This window comes from Oncorhynchus nerka, linkage group LG3 (genome assembly GCF_034236695.1).
Source record: "Oncorhynchus nerka isolate Pitt River linkage group LG3, Oner_Uvic_2.0, whole genome shotgun sequence".
Classification (NCBI taxonomy): domain Eukaryota; kingdom Metazoa; phylum Chordata; class Actinopteri; order Salmoniformes; family Salmonidae; genus Oncorhynchus; species Oncorhynchus nerka.
In genome coordinates, this window is record NC_088398.1 from 58,976,536 (window position 1) to 59,001,466 (window position 24,931).

A 24,931-nucleotide genomic window follows, 5' to 3' on the forward strand; every position below is an offset into this window, starting at 1 on the left:
GGGTATGGTTATAAATCTTTATGTCAGTCTTGATCTTGTGAAACTCAATAAGATTGTTGCTCTAAAATATGATAATTTCCTTAATTTCAGTGTTACTCTACACCTGTTGTTTACGAAGCATGTGACAAATAACATTTGATTTGAATAAAGTATTTTATGATTAGGGGCCTTTGACAACTCTGACCTCGTGTGTTTATTCTAATCAAATCAACCATAGTTTAAAACAGACATTATAATGAAATCCTGTATTTGTTATGTGTTGATTACATGTCAAGCATGCATGTTGCAACCTCTATTTTACCACAGAAGTAGGCTATAGGGATGGGTATATACGTCCATATAGAACATTATGTAAATTGTTATATTGTCTAGACTCTATAGGTACTTTATCATTGAAAAGCAAAGTGACCATGTCACCGACATGGCATTGATGTCATTAAATTAATATGTGGTATGATCAAAGACTATGACAAATATTCTGTCATTGTAAGCATAATGCAGCATTGATATAATAGGTACTGTACCTCATCTTCTGACGTATTTTTTGCACACATCAGACAGCATATGGCACATGACTAAACCTCTTTACTATGGGCAAACAATGTGTTTTACAATCCAATTATATTCCCAGGTTGAGTTTTGTATGATGTTCAATGAATAGGCTACTACTACATAATAACTATTCACAAAGCAAAGGGACAGTGAAATTAAACTTCCTCGCTTTCGCCGGAACTATGGGAAGGATGTTGGGAAGGAAAGGTTGGGTTAAATGCGGAAATAAGACGCTCGCTGTGTAGGCTACAGTTGCAACCGGTGTGAGAGAAAATATGAGCACAAGACGCCTGCTATCTCGGACAGCGCTTGAGATCAGTCATGGATGATTCTGAAATCACCTAATTTTCTACGACGCGTGGAACTGCTGAAGAAGTGTGCATTCTATCAATAGCACAACAAAAACTACAATCGGCTTTGTTTTGTTTTCGTCCATTCTCTTTGTAAATCTCTTGTTTTGAAAGCATGTGGTTGAATCCGGAGGAAGTTTTGCTGAAAAATGCATTGAAGCTTTGGGTTACCGAAAAATCTAACGAATTCTTCCTTTTGCAGCGCAGAAGAGGGCATGGGGACACAGGGGGAAAATTTACAGGTAATACGCCCCCTCCCATCTTCATCTCACTGTCTGTCGTCTGATTTCAGCAGCTTTGGCAGCCTATGTGGATACACCAATCTACGGAATACACTTGCAACACAGTAACAAATAATTTATAAACAATTTTGCAACTTGCCATAATCGGGGCAACAATGTATCACTTTAAATAGGCTCAGGATTTTTAGACAGCATTACTTGGGAAACAAGTGTTTTCTCCATATTCGGTGTCGTCAACACCTTGGAGCAATAACAGGCAACTTTTTTGCATATAGTATTTAGACATTTATTTTGTTCCAGGTCTTCCTTGATTTCTTTAAGTTCGATACAGTGTTTGTCTGATGATGAACTTTGATAAGGTGCCACCTGGTCTTGTTTTTGTTTAATCACCACTGGGACTTTCATACTTAACTGAACACATCAAGGACAGGAGGATAGAGAGTAGACATCTCATAAAAGGAACAATATAAAAACAGCCCGGCAATTGGTTATGATTTACAGTATTTGTTTGTCACCATGGTGAAAGGTAAGACAAAGCCCTAGCTGTATTGGGGTTGGCTCTTCTTACAAAACACACCATAGTATGTTTTGTTATATGAAGAGAATAACAAGTACAATATCAATTGGAAGAATAAATCTATGATTCGATTAAGATAGAACATAAAACCATCTGCAACCTCTATCATTTTGTGTCACTAGCTAAAGTATCTTCTGCTTCCTATTTCACAAAGAGCACTTTGCTACAAGGGAATTTTTAGTTATTTATATACATAGGGGTTATTTTCTCTCTACATCTGAGCACACTCTACATGTCCATTGTCCACAGCCATACAAACTCAGTGAACTATATAAGCAGAACACAATACATGATTTACAGTAGTTTAAGTTGGGACTTACAATGTAAGCGGTTTGGTGACAAATAAGTTTGTGTTGCCAGGGTGTCATGGTTCAGAGCGCCCTTATAGATGTGGTGTGGTCTGGAATGGGCAGTGCTCTAGGAGAGGGTTATTTGTCAGGAGTTCAGTTTGTCTTCCGTCCCTCTCCTCTTTTGTGGCGGGCGGTTGGGCGGGAGTGAGAATGCCAAACACTAGATAGTGATCTCATACAGACTAGACTGTAGCCTATTGAACGTAGTAAGCCTAGTCTTGCCTGCTGTGTGCTTATTACACATTTGATTGGCCAAATCATTAACAGACTGTTCTTGCTAACTTGATTTTTTATTGTAGTTGAGGGATGTAATGTGTTGCTATTAGGACTGTTTTTACTAGTGCTCCTTAAATGCTCCATTCTGTTGAAAATGGCAAAGAAAACCCAGAATGAAAACTAGACAAGAGGGACTAGTGTTTGGTGCCTTTGGCCTCCGTGGGAAAGCATGACCATGAATAGCAGTGGAGTTAAAGAGATACTATGATGATGAGTGTAGGCTCTGTTACCTCAGGGTATTCGTAAGCCTATCTGGTTCCATTAGGCTGATGACTGGTGGGGATGACTGGATGTGTAAGTTCTCCCTAAATGCTGGTTCCAGGGTTAATGTAGCCTTCGCAATGCCTAATAGGTACAAATTAGTTAGGTCTGGATGGAAATTGAAAGCTTGGGGTAGAGTAGTGCAGTTTCTCTTGAACGTCAACTGGGGTGTCACTGTCAACCATATTGGATGGGATGTTAGGGGCTCTGGCTTCATATGTGGAGGATATGGGGGGGGGGGTCTCCAATCAATACTATTAGCCATTGGTTCTAGTGGACCAATATAGTGACAAACAGAGAACAGCAATACTTGTGTTGAGTCTCTCAATAGCTTGTAAGCCTATGTTATGCTCTCACATAATGTGGCCATTATGAGACTGTTAGTGACCGTAAGTTGTACCAGTTTATGTCCTATCCAGTGCCAATCTTCTTCTGCTTGGCACCTCACTGTGGAATGTCTTGGTCTGTGATAGACGTGGTAATGACTTTAGCCTTCTGGCGTTATGTGTAATAGGTACCTTTGTGTCCCATCTGCTTAAAGGCACAATCTGTAAACTTCCTGCTGTTCAAAAGTCATTCCACTAATGCTAACCATTGATTATGTATGTTAGAGTATATCTTATTAATGCCTTATGAGCTTAATACAATTGTCTTATCCTTTGAAAATGTGATTTCAGTTTATATGGGTTGGTATAATGTGGCCTCTCTCTCCCATATGTCAATGAGCTCATTGACATGTATGTGTTGTCAGATGGTATTTCTCAGTATTTTCTGGTCTCTTTCTGTGTCTGACTGCTCTGGTCTGTCCAGGTCTTCTGGTGGGAGCTCTGGACTCAGTGCTGGACTCCAATGCCCGGGTCACACCGTTCCGTATCCTACTACAGATGCCTGGGTCACAGGTCAGCTGGACAATAGCTTGTGGTAAGCTCTCTGACATTTCTCTCCTTTGCTTTCTATCTCTCTGATTCTCATATTTGTCTGTCTCTCTCTAGCTCTCTCTCTTTCTCTCTCTGTGTACAGTGCCTTGCGAAAGTATTCGCCCCCCTTGAACTTTGCGACCTTTTGCCACATTTCAGGCTTCAAACATAAAGATATAAAACTGTATTTTTGAAAAAAGTAAAGGGGCTGAATAATTTTGCACGCCCAATTTTTCAGTTTTTGATTTGACTAAAAAAGTTTGAAATATCCAATAAATGTCGTTCCACTTCAAGATTGTGTCCCACTTGTTGTTGATTCTTCACAAAAAATACAGTTTTATATCTTTATGTTTGAAGCCTGAAATGTGGCAAAAGGTCGCAAAGTTCAAGGGGGCCGAATACTTTCGCAAGGCACTGTATCTATCTCTCTGATGGGTGTTGTATGTGTGTGTGTTGTTATACAGGTGCTGCTGTCGGAGAGATGAACAGGCATTGGGACTGGCTGGTCCAGAACCTACTCCACTCTCTCTCAGTGTTTGAGAACAAGGAGGATGTTGCCAGCTTCGTAAAAGGGAAAGTCAAGGTACTGTACTATTAGAATAAGACCTACTATAGACCTGTGATACGCTGTAAATACTTTGTAGGCCTACTATCGAAAATCACAGTATTCAACCTAATCTCAACTGTTGATCTCTCTCCTCCTGACTTTCTTTTCTATTTGTGTCTCTTGCTCTCCTTTTATTTTCTCTTTCTCTCATTTATTTCTCCTCCTCCTCCAGGGTCTGATAGCGGAGGAGGTAAGGGGGAGGCAGGCGGCTCAGGAGGAGGAGCCTGAGAAGTTCCGGGAGGCGCTGCTGAAGTTTGAGCTATGTTTCGGCCTGCCCTCCTCAGAGAAGCTGGTCACCACCTACTCCTGCTGCTGCTGGAAGGGGCGGGTCCCCCGGCAGGGCTGGCTCTACCTCAGCATCAACCACATGGCCTTCTACTCCTTCCTGTTGGGAAAGGAAGGTCAGTCCCCTTAAATGCTCTTCCTTTCATTAGCACACAGAATAGCCCCCAGTATTACTGGTTGTGAACTGGTTGTGAACTTTGAATGTTTGACCGCTTCTCTCTCCCTCAGTGAAGTTTGTGATCCCGTGGGCGGAGGTGACGAGGCTGGAGCGGGTCTCTACGGGTCTCATGACGGACATGGTGCGTGTGATGACGCGGCGGTGCCAGTTGGACTTCTCCATGTTCCTGAGCCTGGATGAGGCGTTTGGGGTCATTGGTCAGCTGGCAGACATCGCCCTGCGACGCCTGCTGGACAGTGAAGGCCTGGAGCTGGACCGAGTCCTCCAGCAGTCCTCCAACATCACCAAGAGGTCAGCAGGCAACGCAGAAAAAGTTTAAGTTGTATCGTATTGTAGTGTAAAGGAGGGCAGGGGATTTTGTGTGGTTGTATCATTCGCTTTGTTCAGATTCACATCATCTGAGAGGATTAGAACAGTTGCTTGCCTGATTAATCAGTTTGATAAACAGTAATTTAATAAGGTTCTCATTCTTATCTGTTTTGGTCAAAAGAGACTTCATCAAGCGCATCCTGAAAACCCCTCATATCTTAACTGATTTACTTCCCTTTAGTTTCCGACCATCCTTTGTATAACCATAGCATCATAGTGCAACTGATCTTCCTTTGAGCTGAGAGGGACGTTCAGTCATGTTCTTCAGACAGACATTATAGGCTGATGAGCTCATAAAGACTTGTAAATACCTAGACTTTGCCCCTATGTGTTTCAGCCATAACAGGAATATAGCGTATCGTGTTAGTCTGTGGGAAAATATATATTTTTTTACAATGTTCCTTCCTTCCACTGCCTGTGTATTGGGTTCCGGCTGGTCTCAGAACAGTTGTGTAGTGATTGATGGGCCGCGTTCCACGACACAGCACTGCACCATACGTTATAAATCAGTGTTTGTCTCAGTGTGACTGGAAGGCACTTCAGCTATATCCTGTGGGAAATTATACCTTCGCTTGGAGAGGTAGCTCATAAATACACCCCTGTTCTTCGTTCAGTCTTAGTTCTGTGTGTGTGTGTACATGTGTGTGTACATGTGTGTGTACGTGTGTGTGTGTCTAAGTTCCACCTGTAGTACATTCACCATAACACTTTCAGTTTCAGGTTTTGTGTGTAAAATGACAGCTTGCGGTGGTAAACATTGTACTTGAGCTAGGCTAGAGCATTTAGTACTCTCTCTATGGGTGTAACAGACTGTTTAATCATTCATTTGGTAACTTCCTCACATTCAGCACTTCTCAAATGAGTGATCTTTTTGTCCCTCCCCATCATTCAAACTAGTGACTTTATGTAAATTCCTCATCACAATACCATAACAGGAAGTGAAAAATTACCTGACCTAAATTGTAGTGACCAAAATAGTCTGCCTTTATCTAATTGTCTGTGGGTACATATGGATTATTTCAAGAGAAACTCTTTTTAACCTCGTATTCATTATCTCCAGCACCAAAACAGTGTCTACATGACTTCTTTCTAATTTTTCTCTTGCACAGGCTTGAGGTACACTCACTGAACTCTAGCCACACACTCACACATACTACACTGACATTCCAACACACACACATACAGTAGTGTAAACTACTAACGTAAAAATACTTTAAAGTACTACTTAAGTCTTTTTTGGGGGATACCTGTACTTTACTATTTATATTTTTAACTACTTTTACTTCACTACATTCCTTAAGAAAATATTGTACTTTTTACTCCATACATTTTCCTTGACACCAGAAAGTACTCGTTAAATTTTGAATGCTTAGCAGGTGTAATGAATCCTCAGGTAGAAAAAGGTGTAGATTCACACGCAGATGTTTATTAAGCCTTCGCAGAAGTCAGGAATCGTGGTCACAGGCAATGGTCAAACACAGGTAGGCAGTCAAAAACAATACCTCACAACCATACAAACAGAAATAAATGAACTAAATAAGGAGCTAGTGAGAAACAAACACAGGTGAAATCAATGACCAAAAATGAAAAACAGGGTTACGTTCCAGAACACAAATAAACAGAGCTATGTTCAAGAACACAAGAAAAAGAACACAAGGTTGACTTAAGAAAAGAAAAGCAGAACCTTACAGCAGGACAGGAAAATTGTGAAATTCAAGCACTTATCAACCGAACATCCCTGGTCATCTCTACTGCCTCTGGTCTGGTGGACTCACTAAACACACCTGCTTCATTTTTAAATTATGTCTGAATGTTGAAGTGTGCCCGTGGCTTTCCCTAAATGAAAAAACAAAACAAGAAAATAGTGTCATCAGGTTTTTTAACATCAGAAAAGTTGAATTATTTATACTTTTACTTTTGATACTTGTGTATATTTTAAAACAAATACTTTTAGACTCATACTCAATAATAATTTTGCTTTTACTTGAGTCATTTTCTATTAAGGTATTTTTACTCAAGTATGACAGTTGGGTACTTTTTCCACCACTGCAGATATACATTCACAATCTTTCACACTCTTCACATATGCTGCTGCTACTCTCTGTTTATTATCTATGCGGTCACTTTATCCTTACCTACATGTACACTACTGGTCAAAAGTTTTAGAACACCTACTCATTCAAGGGTTTTCTTTATTTGTACTATTTTCTACATTGTAGAATAATAGTGAAGACATCAAAACTATGAAATAACACATATGGATCATGTAGTAACCAAAAAAGTGTCAAACAAATCAAAATATATTTTATATTTGAGATTCTTCAAATAGTCACCCTTTTCTTTGATGACAGCTTTGCACACTCTTGGCATTCTCTCAACCAGCTTAATGTGGTAGTCATCTGGAATGCAATTCAATTAACAGGTGTGTCTTCTTAAAAGTTAATTTGTGGAATTTCTTTCCATCTTAAGGGGGTATACAGAAGACAGCCCTATTTGGTAAAATACCAAGTCCATATAATGGCAAGAACAGCTCAAATAAGCAAAGAAAAACTACAGTCCATCATCACTTTCAGACATGAAGGTCAGTCAATATGGAACATTTCAAGAACTTTGAAAGTTTCTTCAAATGCAGTTGTAAAAGCCATCAAGCGCTATGATGCAACTGGCTCTCATGAGGACCACCACAAGAAAGGAAGACCCAGAGTTACCTCTGCTGTAGAGGATAACTTCATTAGAGTTACACGCCTCAGAAATTGCAGCCCAAATAAATGAGTTCAAGTAACAGACTCATCTCAACATCAACTGTTCACAGGAGACTGTGTGAATCAGGCCTTAATGGTCGAATTGCTACAAAGAAACCCCCTACTAATGGACACCAATAGGAAGAAGGGACTTGCTTGGGCCAAGAAACACGACCAATGGACATTAGACCGGTGGAAATTTGTCCTTTGCTCTGGAGTCCAAATTTGAGATTTTTGGTTCCAACTGCCGTGTCTTTGTGAGACGCGGTGTGGGTGAACGGATGATATCTGCATGTGCATTTCCCATCGTAAAGCATGGATGAGGAGGTGTTATGGTGTGGGGATGCTTTACTGGTGGCACTCTGTGATTCATTTAGAATTCAAAGCACACTTAACCACTGTGGCTACCACAGCATACTGCAGCGATACGCCATCCCATCTGCTTTGCACTTAGTCGGACTATCATTTGTTTTTCAACAGGAAAATGACCCAACACACCTCCAGGTTGTGTAAGGGCTATTTGACCAAGAAGGAGAGTGATGGAGTGCTGCATCAGATGACCTGGCCTCCACAATCCCCCAACCTCAACCAAATTGAGATGGTTTGGGATGAGTCTGACCACAGAGTGATGGAAAAGCAGCCAGCATATGTGGGAACTTCTTCAAGACTGTTGGAAAAGGATTCCAGGTGAAGCTGGTTGAGAGAATGCCAAGAGTGTGCAAAGCTGTCATAAATGCAATGGGTGGCTACTTTGAAGAATCCCAAATGTCAAATATATTTAGATTTGTTAAAAAATAAATAATCGGTAACTACATGATTCCATATTATCAGGACCCAGATGCAGACCACGTTGAATAAACATATTTCAACAGGGGCAGGCGATAGACAGGTCAAGGCAGGCAGGGTTCAGTAAACCAGATGTGGGGCAACAGTACCGGACGGCAGGCAGGCTCAGGGTAAGGCAGAGGTCGGTGATCCAGAGGGGGGCAAAGGGACAGGTCGGCAGGCAGTCTCAGGGGCAGGGGCAGGCATAGTGGTCAGGTAGGCGGGCTCAGAGTCAGGACAGGCAAGGGTCAAAACCAGGAGGGTGATAAAAGAGAGACTGGAAAAAGCAAGACAAACTGGCAACAGACAAACAGAGAACACAGTTATAAATACACAGGGGATAATGGGGAAGATGGGTGACACCTGGAGGGGGGTGGAGACAAATCACAAAGACAGTTGAAACAGATCAGGGTGTGACACGTGTTATTTCATAGTTTGATGTCTTCACTATTATTATAGTCAAAATAAAGAAAAATCCTTGTGTGAGTAGGTGTTCTAAAATATTTGGCCGGTACGGGGTATTCAATTACCTCGACTACCCCGTACATTGACTCAGTACTGGTATCCCTTGTAAATAGCCTCATTATTGTTAATTTATTGTGTTACTATTTTTCATTTAGTTTAATTAGTAAATTATTATTATTTTATTCTTTTGTCCACCTATTTCTCCACCATTTTCGAAATATCCAATTGTGATCCAGTTACGATCTTGTCTCATTGCTGCAACTCCCAAATGGGCTTGGGAGCGACGAAGGTCGAGTCATGCATCCACCGAAACATGACTCGCTAAACTGCTCTCCTTAACACCCGCCCACTTAACCTGGAAGCCAGCTGCACCAATGTGTCGAGGAAACACCATTCAACTGACGATCGAAATCAGCCTGCGGGTACCCAGCCCGCCACAAGGCGTCACTAGAACACGATGAACCAAGTAAAGCCCCCCCTAGCCAAACCCTCCCCTAACCCGGATGACGCTGGGCCAATTGTGTTTTCGCCCTATTGGACCCCGGTCACGGCCAGATGTGACACAGCCTGGGGTCGAACCTGGATCTGTAGTGACGCCTCAAGCACTGCAATGCAATGCCTTAGACCACTGCGCCACTCGCGAGGCTCCAGTTGGTAAGGTCTGCACCTGTTGTATTCGGCGCATGTGACAAATAAGATTTGATTTGAAAACGCGATTCTATGATCATTGGTTAAAAAGATAAGAACAAAAGGTCCTAAACCACCAGGGTACGATTAAAAGTAAAGAAACTGTGATTTTTAAAACCTGCAATGAGTTTCTAGCCATAAGGAGGGTATTTTCCTGCTCCCCACGTCACCGTGAATCTCATAGTGTTTGAAAATCAATGTTTTTTAAATGTTTAAACTTTTGATGATGTCATTGAGTAGAAGTAAATGTAGAAATACGCCATTTCCACATATGTAGACACTTGTATTGTGCTGGAGATAATGAATATGAGATTGAAAATTGGTGGAATTACCATTCAAGTGTTCCTGACTCTCTGTCAGAAATGTCTAGGTCACTAAAGGCAACAAGGCCTTGAGGATTCACCCACAATCTATCATTTACGCTCTCCTTCTCTCTATCCTGGAGGTTGAATTCCTAGCTGTCACTAATTTGCAACAGAACGTTTCACTGTATCTGTTTCCCCCCTGCCAGCTAAGTATCTCTTTCTGAGTGTCCCACTAACTCTTCCCCCTCAGGGTTCTGGAGGAGCAGGCGTTAAGGACGTATGTCCTGGCTCTATTTCGGCTACCACGGGGCGAACGTCTTCAGGAGGTGGCGCTGTGTTCAGTGTGGACGCCCCATGCCCGCTGTCACACGACAGGAACACTCTTCACCACCGACAGCTACCTATGCTTCGCCAGCCGAGAGGAGGGCCACTGCAGCCTGCTTATCCCTCTCTCAGAGGTACCCATTGTACCATATTGCAGTGCCTCCCTATTTGATTTATAGAAAGGTCTCACACAAAAATCCCTCACAAGTTCCCCTAGCTTAGCTCTTAAGGTTAATCCAGCCTTCCCAGAGGAGAGCCTTTATCAGTGTACTGCAGTGTATTTTGTGCTTGAGGTAGTGTATTTTGGAGTGGTGGTGTATTTTGGCTACATACTATGTTGACCCTGCTTCTCTGCTGGTTAAAGTGTAACGCAGGTGGAATGTGGCTACTGCTGTTTACACAGTGTTGTTGGAAGTGTTAGAGTTTACACCTTTAGCTTTACCATGGTTATCTACATTATATACCAGTCAGTCATACATGAAGCTATATATAAATGTATGTATGGCTCTGCTATACATAAAAGCTATTCATAGTTTATTACTGTGTTATTACTGTTTTACAAGTAAATAGCGCTACAGTTATTTCTTTGGCTGTTCACCTCTGACCCCTGTCTCCTCCTGTTTTATTGTCAGGTGATCTCCATAGAGAAGGCGGAGAGCACCAGCCTGCTGCCAAACCCAGTGATCGTCAGCGTGAGGAGTAAGAAAGCCTTCCAGCTGATCGAGCTGCAGGACAGAGACAGCCTGGTGGACGGCCTGACATCACGCCTCAGAGCCCTCCAGTGGAAACACTCCATGTTCCGCAGCAAGAAATCTCTGGTATGCTACAGCAACACTACTAACTGCTAAATGTCTGTTGTCAATTACACACATCACATCTCATGGTGATGCCCAACAGGCCTAGTCCACAAAGTAGAATTGCTGCATATTAATTGTGTATATTTTACTAATTCTGGTGTTTGGCTGCTCCAGACCTCCTCGTCTCCCTACTACACCTTCTGCTATGACACCATGTACTGTGACGGGGAGGATATCGAGGAGAGAGCACTACGTCAAACAGTGAACACAGAGGCTCTGATGGCATGCTACCATCACTCTCAACCTGACCCCAACAACAGCACGGCTGTGAGTATGGAAACTGGCGCACCATAGGATGTAGCCCTGATATGAATAGGGCCTCTATTATTATGGTGTTTAGATAGCAGATACCATAATAATGTTGGCTGCAGCCATATCAGGACTACATTGGCCAATGTGTTTTCAGTCTAGGTGTAACGGATGTGAAACGGCTAGCTTAGTTAGCGGTGGTGCACGCTAAATAGTGTTTCAATCGGTGACGTCACTTGCTCTGTGACCTTGAAGTAGTGGTTCCCCTTGCTCTGCAAGGGCCGCGGCTTTTGTGGAGCGATGGGTAACGATGCTTCATGGGTGACTGTTGTTGATGTGTGCAGAGGGTCCCTGGTTCGCGCCCGGGTATGGGTGAGGGGACGGTATAAAGTTATACTGTTACATAGGCTTGATGTTTAGCATTGTGAATTAGGACTGGTTTAAGTTTTAGCTTGGTTTCCAGTTTCTAGTTGAAATAGGGTGATTCTTGGATTCCGGTGGTAAATGCTGTCCCTTGATTTTGGCACCATGTAAAAACACTTTAAAATTACAAAAACATTACAAATAAATGTTCTATTTATTTGACTGTTATTTAATAAGAGCATATGTAAGTCCTTTATACTGCAAAACATTTATTTGTATTCATTGTAAAAAACTACTGGAGGCAAGCAAATTGGCTTGTCCCACTGGTGATATGTAGAGAGAGGTATAGTGAAATGTTTTGGGGATTTAGAGATATCTATCTACTATTTTGAATCCTAGACAGTGAACAAAAGTATTTAATATATTGTATAGATCAACAAAAACAAATAAGGCTATTAAAATACCCTATTTTTACCAGTATAATGTGTGTCACTCAGTTTTATGTCATTGGTGTTACCGCCTTATTTACTGCTGATCTTTAAATAATGAAAGAACAGCAGTAAATAACAATAGCTGGGCTATAGACAGGGAGTACCGGTACAGAGTCAATGTGTCAATGTGTGGGGGCACCGGTGTCGAGGTAATATGTACAGTCGTGGCCAAAAGTTTTGAGAATGACACAAATATAAATGTTCAAAGTTTGCTGCTTCAGTGTCATTAGATATTTTTGTCAGATGTTACTATGGTATACTGAAGTATAATTACAAGCATTTCATAAGTATCAAAGGATTTTATTTACAATTACATGAAGTTGATGCAAAGAGTCAATATATCCAGTGTTGACCCTTCTTTTTCAAGACCTCTGCAATCCGCCCTGGCATGCTGTCAATTAACTTCTGGGCCATATCCTGACTGATGGCAGCCCATTCTTGCATAATCAATGCTTGGAGTTTGTCAGAATTTGTGGGGTTTTATTTGTCTACCCGCCTCTTGAGGATTGACCACAAGTTCTCGATGGGATTAAGGTCTGGGGAGTTTCCGGGCCATGGACCCAAAATATCGATATTTTGTTCCCCGAGACACTTAGTTATCACTTTTGCCTTATGGCAAGGTTCTCCATCATACTGGAAAAGGCATTGTTTGTCACCAAACTGTTCCTGGATGTTTGGGAGAAGTTGCTCTCGGAGGATGTGTTGGTACCACTCCCTTGGCTGAGAAGCAACCCCACACATGAATGGTCTCAGGATGCTTTACTGTTGGCATGACACAGGACTGATGGTAGCGCTCACCTTGTCTTCTCCGGAAAAGCTTTTTTCCGCATGCCCCAAACAATCTGAAAGGGGATTCATCAGAGAAAATGACTTTACCCCAGTCCTCAGCAGTCCAATCCATGTACCTTTTGTAGAATATCAGTCTGTCCCTGATGTTTTTTCTGGAGAGAAGTGGCTTCTTTGCTGCCCTTCTTGACACCAGGACATCCTCCAAAAGTCTTCGCCTCACTGTGCGTGCAGATGCACTCACACCTGCCTGCTGCCATTCCTGAGCAAGCTCTGTACTGCTGGTGCCCCTATCCCGCAGCTGAATCAACTTTAGGAGACGGTCCTGGCGCTTGCTGGACTTTCTTGGGCGCCCTGAAGCCTTCTTCACAACAATTGAACCGCTCTCCTTGAAGTCGTTGATGATCTGATAAATGGTTGATTTAGGTGTAATCTTACTGGCAGCAATATCCTTGCCTGTGAAGCCCTTTTTGTGCAAAGCAATGATGACGGCACGTGTTTCCTTGCAGGTTACCATGTGACAGTGGAAGAACAATGATTCCAAGCACCACCCTCATTTTGAAGCTTCCAGTCTTATTCGAACTCAATCAGCATGACAGAGTGATCTCCAGCCTTGTCCTCGTCAACACTCACACCTGTGTTAACGAGAGAATCAATGACATGATGTCAGTTGGTCCTTTTGTGGCAGGGCTGAAATGCAGTGGAAATATTTTTGGGGGATTCAGTTCATTTGCATGGCAAAGAGGGACTTTGCAATTCATTGCAATTCATCTGATCACTCTTCATAACATTCTGGAGTATATGCAAATTGCCATCATACAAACGGAGGCAGCAGACTTTGTGAAAATTAATATTTGTGTCATTCTCAAAACTTTTGGCCACAACTGTACATGTAGGTATGAGGTATGAGTTATTATAGTGACTATGCATAGATATTAACAGAGAGTAGCAGCAGTGTAGACTGGAGGGGGGCAGGCAATGCAAATAGTCTGGTTAGCTATTTGATTAGCTGTTCAGGAGTCTTATGGCTTGGGGGTAGAAGCTAGTTAGAAGTCTCTTGGACCTAGACTTGGCGCTCCGGTACCGCTTGCCGTGCGGTAGCAGAGAGAACAGTCTATGGCTAGAGTGGCTGGAGTCTTTGACAATTTTTAGGGCCTTCCTCTGACCCTGCCTGGTATAGAGGTCCTGGATGGCGGGAAGCTTAGCCCTGGGGATGTACTGGGCCGTATGCACTACCCTCTGTAGTGCCTTGCGGTCGGAGGCCGCAGGCAGTTATGCAACCTGTCAGGATGCTCTCGATGGTGCAGCTGTAAAAACTTTAGAGGATCTGAGAACTCATTTTAAATCTTTCCAGTCTCCTGAGGGGGAATAGGTTTTGTTGTGCCCTCTTCACGACTGTCTTGGTGTGCTTGGACCATGTTAGTTTGTTGGTGATGTGGACGCCAAGGAACTTGAAGCTCTGAACTTGCTCCACTACAGCCCCGTCGATGACAATGGGGGCGTGCTCGGTCCTCCTTTTCCTGTAGTCCACAATCATCTGCCTTGTCTTGGTCACGTTGAGGGAGAGGTTGTTGTCCTTGCACCACACGGTCAGGTCTCTGACCTCCTCCCTATAGGCTGTCTCATTGTTGCTAGTGATCAGGCCTACCACTGTTGTCATCAGCAAACTTAATGATGGTGTTGGAGTCGTGCCTGGCCATGCAGTCATGAGTGAACAGGGAGTACAGGAGGGGAATGAGCACGCACCCCTGAGGGGCCCCCGTGTTGAGGATCAGCGTGGCGGATGTGTTTTTACCTACCCTTACCACCTGGGGGCGGCACATCAGGAAGTCCAGGATCCAGTTTAGTCCCATGGTCCTTAGCTTATGGTGTTGAACGCTGAGCTATAGTCAATGAATAGCATTCTCACACAGGTGTTCATGTTGTCCAGGTGTGAAAGAGCAGTGTGGAGTGCAATAGAGATTGCATCATCTGTGGATCTGTTGGTGCGGTATGCAAATTGGAGTGGGTCTAGGGTTTCTGGGATAATGGTGTTAATGTGAGCCATGACCAACCTTTCAAAGCATTTCATGGCTACAGACGTGAGTGCTACGGGTCGGTAGTCATTTAGGCAGGTCACCTTAGTGTTCTTGGGCACAGGGACTATGGTGGTCTGCTTGAAACATGTTGGTATTACAGACTCAGACAGGGAGAGGTTGAAAATGTCAGTGAAGACACTTTGTCAGCGCATGCTCGGAGTACACGTCCTGGTAATCTTTCTGGCCCTGCGGCCTTGTGAATGTTGACCTGTTTAAAGGCCTTACTCACATCGGCTACGGAGAGCGTGATCACACAGTCATCCGGACCAGCTGGTGCTCTCATGCATGTTTCAGTGTTATTTGCCTCAAAGCGAGCATAGAAGTTATTTAGCTTGTCTGGTAGGCTCATGTCACTGGGCAGCTCTCGGCTGTGCTTCTCTTTGTAGTCTGTAATAGTTTGCAAGCCCTGACACATCCGACGAGCGTCGGAGCGGGTGTAGTACGATTCGATTTAGTCCTGTATTGACACTTTGCCTGTTTGATGGTTCGTCGGAGGGCATAGCGGGATTTCTTATAAGCTTCCGGGTTAGAGTCCCGCTCCTTGGAAGAGGTAGCTCTCCCCTTTAGCTCTGTTTGAATGTTGCCTGTAATCCATGGCTTCTGGTTGGGGTATGTACAGTTGAAGTGGGAGGTTTACGTACACCTTAGCCAAATACATTTAAACTCAGGTTTTCACAATTCCTGACATGTAATCCTAGTAAAAATTCCCTGTCTTAGGTCAGGACAGCAGGTAGCCTTGTGGTTAGAGCGTTGGACTAGTAACCGGAAGGTTGCAAGATCAAATCCCAGAGCTGACAAGGTAAAAAATCTGTTGTTCTCTCCCTGAATAAAGCAGTTAACCCACTGTTCCTAGAACGTCATTGAAAATAAGAGTTTGTTCTTAACTGACTTGCCTAGTAAAATAAAAAAAGTTAGGATCACCACTTATTTTAAGAATGTGAAATGTCAGAATAATTGTAGAGAGAATGATTCACTTCAGCTTTTATTTCTTTCATCACATTCCCAGTGAGTCAGAAATGTACATACACTCAATTAGTATTTGGTAGCATTGCCTTTAAATTGTTTAACTTGGGTCAAACATTTTGAGTAGCCTTCCACAAGCTTCCCACAATAAGTTGGGTGAATTTTTGCCCATTCCTCCTGACAGAGTTGGTGTAACTGAGTCAGGTTTGTTGGCCTCCTTGCTCGCACACGCTTTTTCAGTTCTGCCCACAAATGTTCTATAGGATTAAGGTCAGGGCTTTGTGATGGCCACTCCAATTCCTTGACTTTGTTGTCCTTAAGCCATTTTGCCACAACTATGGAAGTATGCTTGGGGTCATTGTCCATTTGGAAGACCATTTGTGACCAAGATTTAACTTTCTGACTGGTGTCTTGAGATGTTGCTTCAAAATATCCACGTCATTTTCCAGCCTTATGATGCCATCTATTTTGTGAAGTGCACCAGTCCCTCCTGCAGCGAAGCACACCCACAACATGATGCTGCCACCCCCGTGCTTCATGGTTGGGATGGTGTTCTTCGGCTTGCAAGCCTCCCCCTTTTTCCTCCAAACATAACAATGGTTATTATTGCCAAACAGTTTCATCAGACCAGAGGACATTTCTCCAAAAAGTATGATCTTTGTCCCCATGTGCAGTTACAAACCGTAGTCTGGCTCTTTTATGGCAGTTTTGGAGCCGTGGCTTCTTCCTTGCTGAGCGGCCTTTCAGGTTATGTCGATATAGGCCTCGTTTTACATTGGCTATAGATACTTTTGTACCTGTTTCCACCAGTTAATTTTTTTATTTTTTTTATTTCACCTTTATAGGTAGGCTAGTTGAGAACAAGTTCTCATTTGCAACTGCTACCTGGCCAAGATAAAGCAAAGCAGTGTGACACAGACAACAACACAGAGTTACACATGGAGTAAACAATAAACATGCCAATAACACAATAAACAAATCAATGACACAGTTGAAAAAATATAGTCTATATACAGTGTGTGCAAAAGGCATGAGGAGGTAGGCAATAATAGGCCATAGGAGCGAATAGTTACAATTTAGCAGATTAACACTGGAGTGATAAATGAGCAGATGATGATGTGCAAGTAGAGATACTGGTGTGCAAAAGATCAGAAAAGTAAATCAAATAAAAACAGTATGGGGATGAGGTAGATAGATTGGGTGGGCTATTTACAGATGGACTATGTACAGCTGCAGCGATCGGTTAGCTGCTCAGATAGTTTATGTTTAAAGTTGGTAAGGGAAATAAAAGTCTCCAACTTCAGCGATTTTTGCAATTCGTTCCAGTCACTGGCAGCAGAGAACTAGAAGGAGAGGCGGCCAAATGAGGTGTTGGCTTTGGGGATGATCAGTGAGATATACCTGCTGGAATGTGTGCTATGGGTGGGTGTTGTTATCGTGACCAGGGAACTGAGATAAGGCGGAGCTTTACCTAGCATAGACTCATAGATGACCTGGAGCCAGTGGTTCTGGCGACGAATATGTAGCGAGGGCCAGCCGACTAGAGCATACAGGTCGCAGTGGTGGGTGGTATAAGGTGATTTGTTAACAAAACGAATGGCACTGTGATAGACTGCATCCAGTTTGCTGAGTAGAGTGTTGGAAGCTATTTTGTAGATGACATCGCCAAAGTCGAGGATCGGTAGGATAGTCAGTTTTACTAGGGTAAGTTTGGTGGCGTGAGTGAAGGAGGCTTTGTTGCGAAGTAGAAAGCCGATTCTAGATTTTATTTTTGATTGGAGATGTTTAATATGAGTCTGGAAGGAGAGTTTACAGTCTAGCCAGACACCCTAGGTATTTATAGTTGTCCACATATTCTAGGTCGGAACCGTCCAGGGTGGTGATGCTAGTCGGGCGGGCGGGTGCGGGCAGCGAATGGTTGAAAAGCATGCATTTGGTTTTACTAGCTTTTAAGAGCAGTTGGAGGCCACGGAAGTAGTGTTGTATGGCATTGAAGCTAGATTGGAGGTTAGTTAGTACAGTGTCCAAGGAAGGGCCAGAAGTATACAAAATGGTGTCGTCTGCGTAGAGGTGGATCAGGGAATCGCCCGCAGCAAGAGCGACATCATTGATATATACAGAGAAAAGAGTCGGCCCTAGAATTGAACCCTGTGGTACCCCCATAGAGACTGCCAGAGGTCCGGACAACATGCCCTCCGATTTGACACACTGAACTCTGTCTGCAAAGTAGTTGGTGAACCAGGCGAGGCAGTCATTAGAAAAACCAAGGCTATTGAGTCTGCCGATAAGAATACGGTGATTGACAGAGTCAAAAGCCATGGCCAGGTCGATAAAGACGGCTGCACAGTACTGTCTTTTATCGATGGCGGTTATGATATCGTTTAGTACCTTGAGCGTGGCTGAGGTGCACCCGTGACCGGCTCGGAAGCCGGATTGCACAATGGAGAAGGTACGGTGGGATTCGAAATGATCAGTGATCTGTTTATTAACTTGGCTTTCGAAGACTTTAGATAGGCAGGGCAGGATGGATATAGGTCTGTAACAGTTTGGGTCTAGGGTGTCACCCCCTTTGAAGAGGGGGATGACCGCGGCAGCTTTCCAATCTTTAGGGATCTCGGACGATACGAAAGAGAAGTTGAACAGGCTGGTAATAGGGGTTGCAACAATGGCGGCAGATAGTTTTAGAAAGAGAGGGTCCAGGTTGTCTTGCCCAGCTGATTTGTACGGGTCCAGGTTTTGCAGCTTTTTCAGAACATCTGCTGTCTGGATTTGGGTGAAGGGGAAGCTGGGGAGGCTTGGTACGTTCACAAGGTCTTTTACTGTTCTGGGATTGATTTGCACTTTTCGCACCAAAGTACGTCCATCTCTAGTAGACAGAGAGCGGTATAACGGCTGCATGGTTCCATCGTGGTTATATTTGCGTACTATTGTTTGTACAGATGAACGTGGTACCTTCAGGCGTTTGGAAATTGCTCCCAAGGATGAACTAGACTTGTGGAGGTCTACAATATTTTTTTCTGAGATTTTTTTTTCCGAGGCCTTGGCTGATTTATTTTGATTTTCCCATGATGTCAAGCAAAGAGGCCTTGAAATACACCCACAGGTACACCTCCAATATACTCAAATTATTTCAATTTGCCTATCAGAAGCTTATAAAGCGACAGTCAATTTAGTGTATGTAAACTTTTGACCCACTGGAATTGTGATACAGGGAATTATAAGTGAAATAATCTGTCTGTAAACAATTGTTGGAAAAATTACTTGTGTCATTGCACAAATTAGATGTCCTAACCGACATGCCAAAAATCTAGTTTGTTAACAAGAAATGTGTTGAGTGGTTTAAAACAAGTTTTAATGACTCTAAACTAAGTGTATGTAAACTTACGACTTCAACTGTACGTACAGTCACTGTGGGGACGACGTCCTCGATGCACTTATTGATAAAGCCAGTGACTGATGGGGTGTACTCCTCAATGCCATCGGAAGAATCCCGGAACATATTCCAGTCTGTGCTAGCAAAACAATTTTGTAGTTTAGCATCTGTTTCATCTGACCACTTTTTTATAGATCGAGTCACTGGTGCTTCCTGCTTAAATTTTTGCTTGTAAGCAGGAATCAGGAGGATAGAATTATGGTCAGATATGCCAAATGGAGGGCGAGGGAGAACTTTGTACGTGTTTCTGTGTGTGGAGGAAAGGTGGTCTAGAATGTTTTTCCCTCTGGTTGCACATATAACATATAACACATATAACACTGCTAAACAGTGTACATGATTGATTTATTTGTTCCAAAGTGTATTGGTGTTAGTCAATTTAAATGAAGGTAAATAACATTGTGAGCAAAATTATGAATCATATTGATTTAGTAAATTATTTTTAAAGAATTGAGGAACTTTTGTGGCATTAATTTCATAAAATACTAATTTACCTAAATTGTCTCATTGGTGTTACCATGATTCATGATTCACTCCTAATGGTCGCACAAAATGATTTAAAGTCATTAAGCTACCATATTCGTAGATTTAGGATGGGAAGATGTACCCGCATACATAAAAAACTAATGCCAACGTAATTCAAGAACGACACAGCAACTCCTTTGTTGTTGTCATACCAAAAATGTAGTAGAACGAATCAGAAACAGACTGGAAACCAGGGTATGTTAAATGTGATAAAGTGGCAGGTCTGGGATGAAGTTGTGACTCTGTACATCTCTTTTATTATTTACACATATTGATCCCTGTTCTCCCCCTGGCTGGCATCCTGGGTAACTTGACCTCCTAATACAGGCCACGGCTATTGTGGTTAATAGTGCTAAGAATGTGCTTACAGTACTATATTCAATTTGCTGAAGGTTATGTGTGTGTCCTGTAGACCATGGAGCAGGTGAAAGAGCGTCTATGGGAGGACCACTTCCCGGAGTACGGTCGAGGCGTCCACATGTTCCGCACAGAGAAGATCCAGAAGCTGGTTGCCATGGGGATACCAGAGTCGCTACGGGGAGAGCTATGGATGACCTTCTCTGGTGAGGGACGGAGGAGTCTGAGGTTATTGGTTACTATATCAACAGGCCACATACACTACACGACCAAAAGTATTAGGACACTTGCTCGTTGAACATCTCATTCCAAAATCATGGGCATTAATAAGTTGGTCCACCCCTTTGCTGCTATAACAGCCTCCACTATTCTGGGAAGGCTTTCCACTAGATATTGGAACATTGCTGCGGAGACTTGCTTCCATTCAGCCATAAGCATTAGTGAGGTCGGGCACTGATGTTGGGTGATTAGGCCTGGCTGGCAGTCGGCATTCCAATTCATCCCAAAGGTGTTAAATGGGGTTGAAGTCAGGGCTCTGTGCAGGCAAGTCAAGTTCTTCAACACCGATCTTGACAAGCCATTTCTGTATGGACCTTGCTTTGTGCTTGAGGGCATTGTCATGCTGAAAAAGGAAAGGGCCTTCACCAAACTGTTGCCACAAATCTGTATTCACAGAATTATCTAGAATGTCATTGTATGCTGTAACGTTTTAAGATTTCTCTTCACTGGAACTAAGGGGCCATGAAAAGCAGCCCCATTATTCCTCCTCCACCAAACTTTACAGTTGGCAATATGCATTCGGTTAGGTAGTGTCATCCTGGCATTTGCCAAACCCAGATTCGTCCATCGGACTGCCAGACGGTGAAGCGTGATTCATCACTCCAGAGAACGCGTTTCCACTGCTCCAGAGTCCATAGGCGGCAAGCTTTACACCACTCCAGCCAACGCTTGGCATTGTGCATGATGTTCTTAGGCTTGTGTGCGGCTGCTCGGCCATGGAAACCCTTTTCATGAAGCTCCCGTAGAACAGTTCTTATGCTGATGTTGCTTCCAGAGGCAGTTTGGAACTCGGTAGTGAGTGTTGCTACCGTTGACAGGCGATTTTTACACGCTTAAGCACTTGGCGGTCCCCTTCTACATTTACATTTACATTTAAGTCATTTAGCAGACGCTCTTATCCAGAGCGACTTACAAATTGGTGCATTCACCTTATGACCTCCAGTGGAACAGTAGTGCATCTAAATCTTTTCAGGGGGAGGGGGGGTGAGAGGGATTACTTTATCCTATCCTAGGTATTCCTTAAAGAGGTGGGGTTTCAGGTGTCTCCGGAAGGTGGTGATTGACTCCGCTGTCCTGGCGTCGTGAGGGAGTTTGTTCCACCATTGGGGGGCCAGAGCAGCGAACAGTTTTGACTGGGCTGAGCGGGAACTGTACTTCCTCAGTGGTAGGGAGGCGAGCAGGCCAGAGGTGGATGAACGCAGTGCCCTTGTTTGGGTGTAGGGCCTGATCAGAGCCTGGAGGTACTGAGGTGCCGTTCCCCTCACAGCTCCGTAGGCAAGCACCATGGTCTTGTAGCGGATGCGAGCTTCAACTGGAAGCCAGTGGAGGGAGCGGAGGAGCGGGGTGACGTGAGAGAACTTGGGAAGGTTGAACACCAGACGGGCTGCGGCGTTCTGGATGAGTTGTAGGGGTTTAATGGCACAGGCAGGGAGCCCAGCCAACAGCGAGTTGCAGTAATCCAGACGGGAGATGACAAGTGCCTGGATTAGGACCTGCGCCGCTTCCTGTGTGAGGCAGGGTCGTACTCTGCGGATGTTGTAGAGCATGAACCTACAGGAACGGGCCACCGCCTTGATGTTAGTTGAGAACGACAGGGTGTTGTCCAGGATCACGCCAAGGTTCTTAGCGCTCTGGGAGGAGGACACAATGGAGTTGTCAACCGTGATGGCGAGATCATGGAACGGGCAGTCCTTCCCCGGGAGGAAGAGCAGCTCCGTCTTGCCGAGGTTCAGCTTGAGGTGGTGATCCGTCATCCACACGGATATGTCTGCCAGACATGCAGAGATGCGATTCACCACCTGGTCATCAGAAGGGGGAAAGGAGAAGATTAATTGTGTGTCGTCTGCATAGCAATGATAGGAGAGACCATGTGAGGTTATGACAGAGCCAAGTGACTTGGTGTATAGCGAGAATAGGAGAGGGCCTAGAACAGAGCCCTGGGGACACCAGTGGTGAGAGCACGTGGTGTGGAGACGGATTCTCGCCACGCCACCTGGTAGGAGCGACCTGTCAGGTAGGACGCAATCCAAGCGTGGGCCGCGCCGGAGATGCCCAACTCGGAGAGGGTGGAGAGGAGGATCTGATGGTTCACAGTATCGAAGGCAGCCGATAGGTCTAGAAGGATGAGAGCAGAGGAGAGAGAGTTAGCTTTAGCAGTGCGGAGCGCCTCCGTGATACAGAGAAGAGCAGTCTCAGTTGAATGACTAGTCTTGAAACCTGACTGATTTGGATCAAGAAGGTCATTCTGAGAGAGATAGCGGGAGAGCTGGCCAAGGACGGCACGTTCAAGAGTTTTGGAGAGAAAAGAAAGAAGGGATACTGGTCTGTAGTTGTTGACATCGGAGGGATCGAGTGTAGGTTTTTTCAGAAGGGGTGCAACTCTCGCTCTCTTGAAGACGGAAGGGACGTAGCCAGCGGTCAGGGATGAGTTGATGAGCGAGGTGAGGTAAGGGAGAAGGTCTCCGGAAATGGTCTGGAGAAGAGAGGAGGGGATAGGGTCAAGCGGGCAGGTTGTTGGGCGGCCGGCCGTCACAAGACGCGAGATTTCATCTGGAGAGAGAGGGGAGAAAGAGGTCAGAGCACAGGGTAGGGCAGTGTGAGCAGAACCAGCGGTGTCGTTTGACTTAGCAAACGAGGATCGGATGTCGTCGACCTTCTTTTCAAAATGGTTGACGAAGTCATCTGCAGAGAGGGAGGAGGGGGGGGGAGGGGGAGGAGGATTCAGGAGGGAGGAGAAGGTTGCAAAGAGCTTCCTAGGGTTAGAGGCAGATGCTTGGAATTTAGAGTGGTAGAAAGTGGCTTTAGCAGCAGAGAGAGAAGAGGAAAATGTAGAGAGGAGGGAGTGAAAGGATGTCAGGTCCGCAGGGAGGCGAGTTTTCCTCCATTTCCGCTCGGCTGCCCGGAGCCCTTCTGTGAGCTTGTGTGGCCTACCACTTCGCGGCTGAGCCATTTTTGCTCCTAGACGTTTCCACTTCACAATAACAGCACTTACAGTTGACTGGGGCAGCTTTAGCAGGGCAGAAATTTGACAAACTGACTTGTTTGAAAGGTGGCATCCTATGACAGTGCCACGTTAAAAGTCACTGAGTAAGCTCATTCCACTGCCAATGTTTGTCTATGGAGATTGCATGGCGGTGTGCTCAATTTTAAACACCTGTCAGCAACGGGTGTGGCTGAAATAGTCAAATCCACTAATTTGAAGGGGTGTCCACTTACTTTTGTATATATAGTGTATATTTAATGGTAGAGTTATGGTTAGGGTAGATATTTGTATATTCCCAAAGGAGGGAGAGAGAGAGAGTGCTGTTCTGTTCTACTGCCTACTTTCCATTCCTTTCCTGTGTACTGTACCATACCTAGCAATTCTAGTATGTGCCATTTTATCTTAAAGTTTGTGGAGTGGCTTTTACCAGGCAAGCAGTTCCCTTTTTTAGAACATTGTAGAGTCCATTCTCTGGGACCCTACTTTGCCATAACTGTTAGCATCAAATTGAATGTAATATGGAATCCAGAGCAGCAGGATTTAGTGGGCATACAAATAACTTGTGACCACATCTCCAATGGAAACAAGCAATTAGGCCTGTGAGCACCCTGCACACACTGCACCAGAAACAGACAGGCAACCGATTGTGGCTTCACCACTCACTGGGATAGAACTGAACAGACTGTTTTATTTGGCCCCATATCAAACTATCCTAGGTCCATGTTTACTCCCTCTCAATGATCTGAAAGCATCCTTTCACATCCTAGAGGGGGAGTCAACAAAGGGAAAGAGCTAGTTTTTAAAAAACAAGCCTGGTCCCAAAGTCATCTCGGTTAACCCAGAACTAAAGTCTTGCGTAATCCCAAAGTAATCCCTACCTTTTTGGTGTTTGCACATCTGAAAGAACCGGAAAGGTGATTTATCCATTCCTTTTAGATCGAAAGGAAAGGGAAAGGGGATGTTGTTTGACCAGGCCTTCATATATGTAGTTATATGCTGTTGCTGTGTAACACTGATACCTTTCCCCCTGGAAACGCAGATGCTTCATCAGAGTTGGCATCCCACCCAGGCTACTACTCGGGGCTGGTGACAGAGTCTATGGGACAAAGCAGTCTGGCCACGGAGGAGATCGAGAGAGACCTGCACCGCTCTCTGCCAGACCACCCCGCCTTCCAGAACGTCAAAGGCATTGCCGCGTTGCGCCGTGTCCTCACCGCATATGCCCACCGCAACCCCAAGATTGGCTACTGCCAGGT

The 24,931-nt window shown here is 44.2% G+C and overlaps 1 protein-coding gene across 4 annotated transcripts in view; it reads left to right on the forward strand.

Moving 5' to 3' along the window:
* The first annotated feature begins 747 nt into the window (after positions 1 to 747).
* LOC115111570 (TBC1 domain family member 8-like) overlaps positions 748 to 24,931 on the forward strand; it is a 29,411-nt gene continuing 5,227 nt past the window's right edge. Inside the window, exons 1-11 of one of the 4 annotated variants that reach the window (XM_065013895.1) lie at positions 748 to 1,144; positions 3,419 to 3,529; positions 3,990 to 4,108; positions 4,305 to 4,533; positions 4,646 to 4,886; positions 8,186 to 8,392; positions 10,238 to 10,445; positions 10,944 to 11,129; positions 11,283 to 11,435; positions 20,469 to 20,619; positions 24,715 to 24,929. In XM_065013895.1, coding sequence (XP_064869967.1) covers positions 1,018 to 1,144; positions 3,419 to 3,529; positions 3,990 to 4,108; positions 4,305 to 4,533; positions 4,646 to 4,886; positions 8,186 to 8,392; positions 10,238 to 10,445; positions 10,944 to 11,129; positions 11,283 to 11,435; positions 20,469 to 20,619; positions 24,715 to 24,929 — 1,947 coding nt within the window. In that variant the 5' untranslated portion in view covers positions 748 to 1,017. The remainder of the gene's footprint in view (positions 1,145 to 3,418; positions 3,530 to 3,989; positions 4,109 to 4,304; positions 4,534 to 4,645; positions 4,887 to 8,185; positions 8,393 to 10,237; positions 10,446 to 10,943; positions 11,130 to 11,282; positions 11,436 to 20,468; positions 20,620 to 24,714; positions 24,930 to 24,931) is intronic. The other 3 variants (XM_065013896.1, XM_029637743.2, XM_029637752.2) reach the window with 3 other exon arrangements.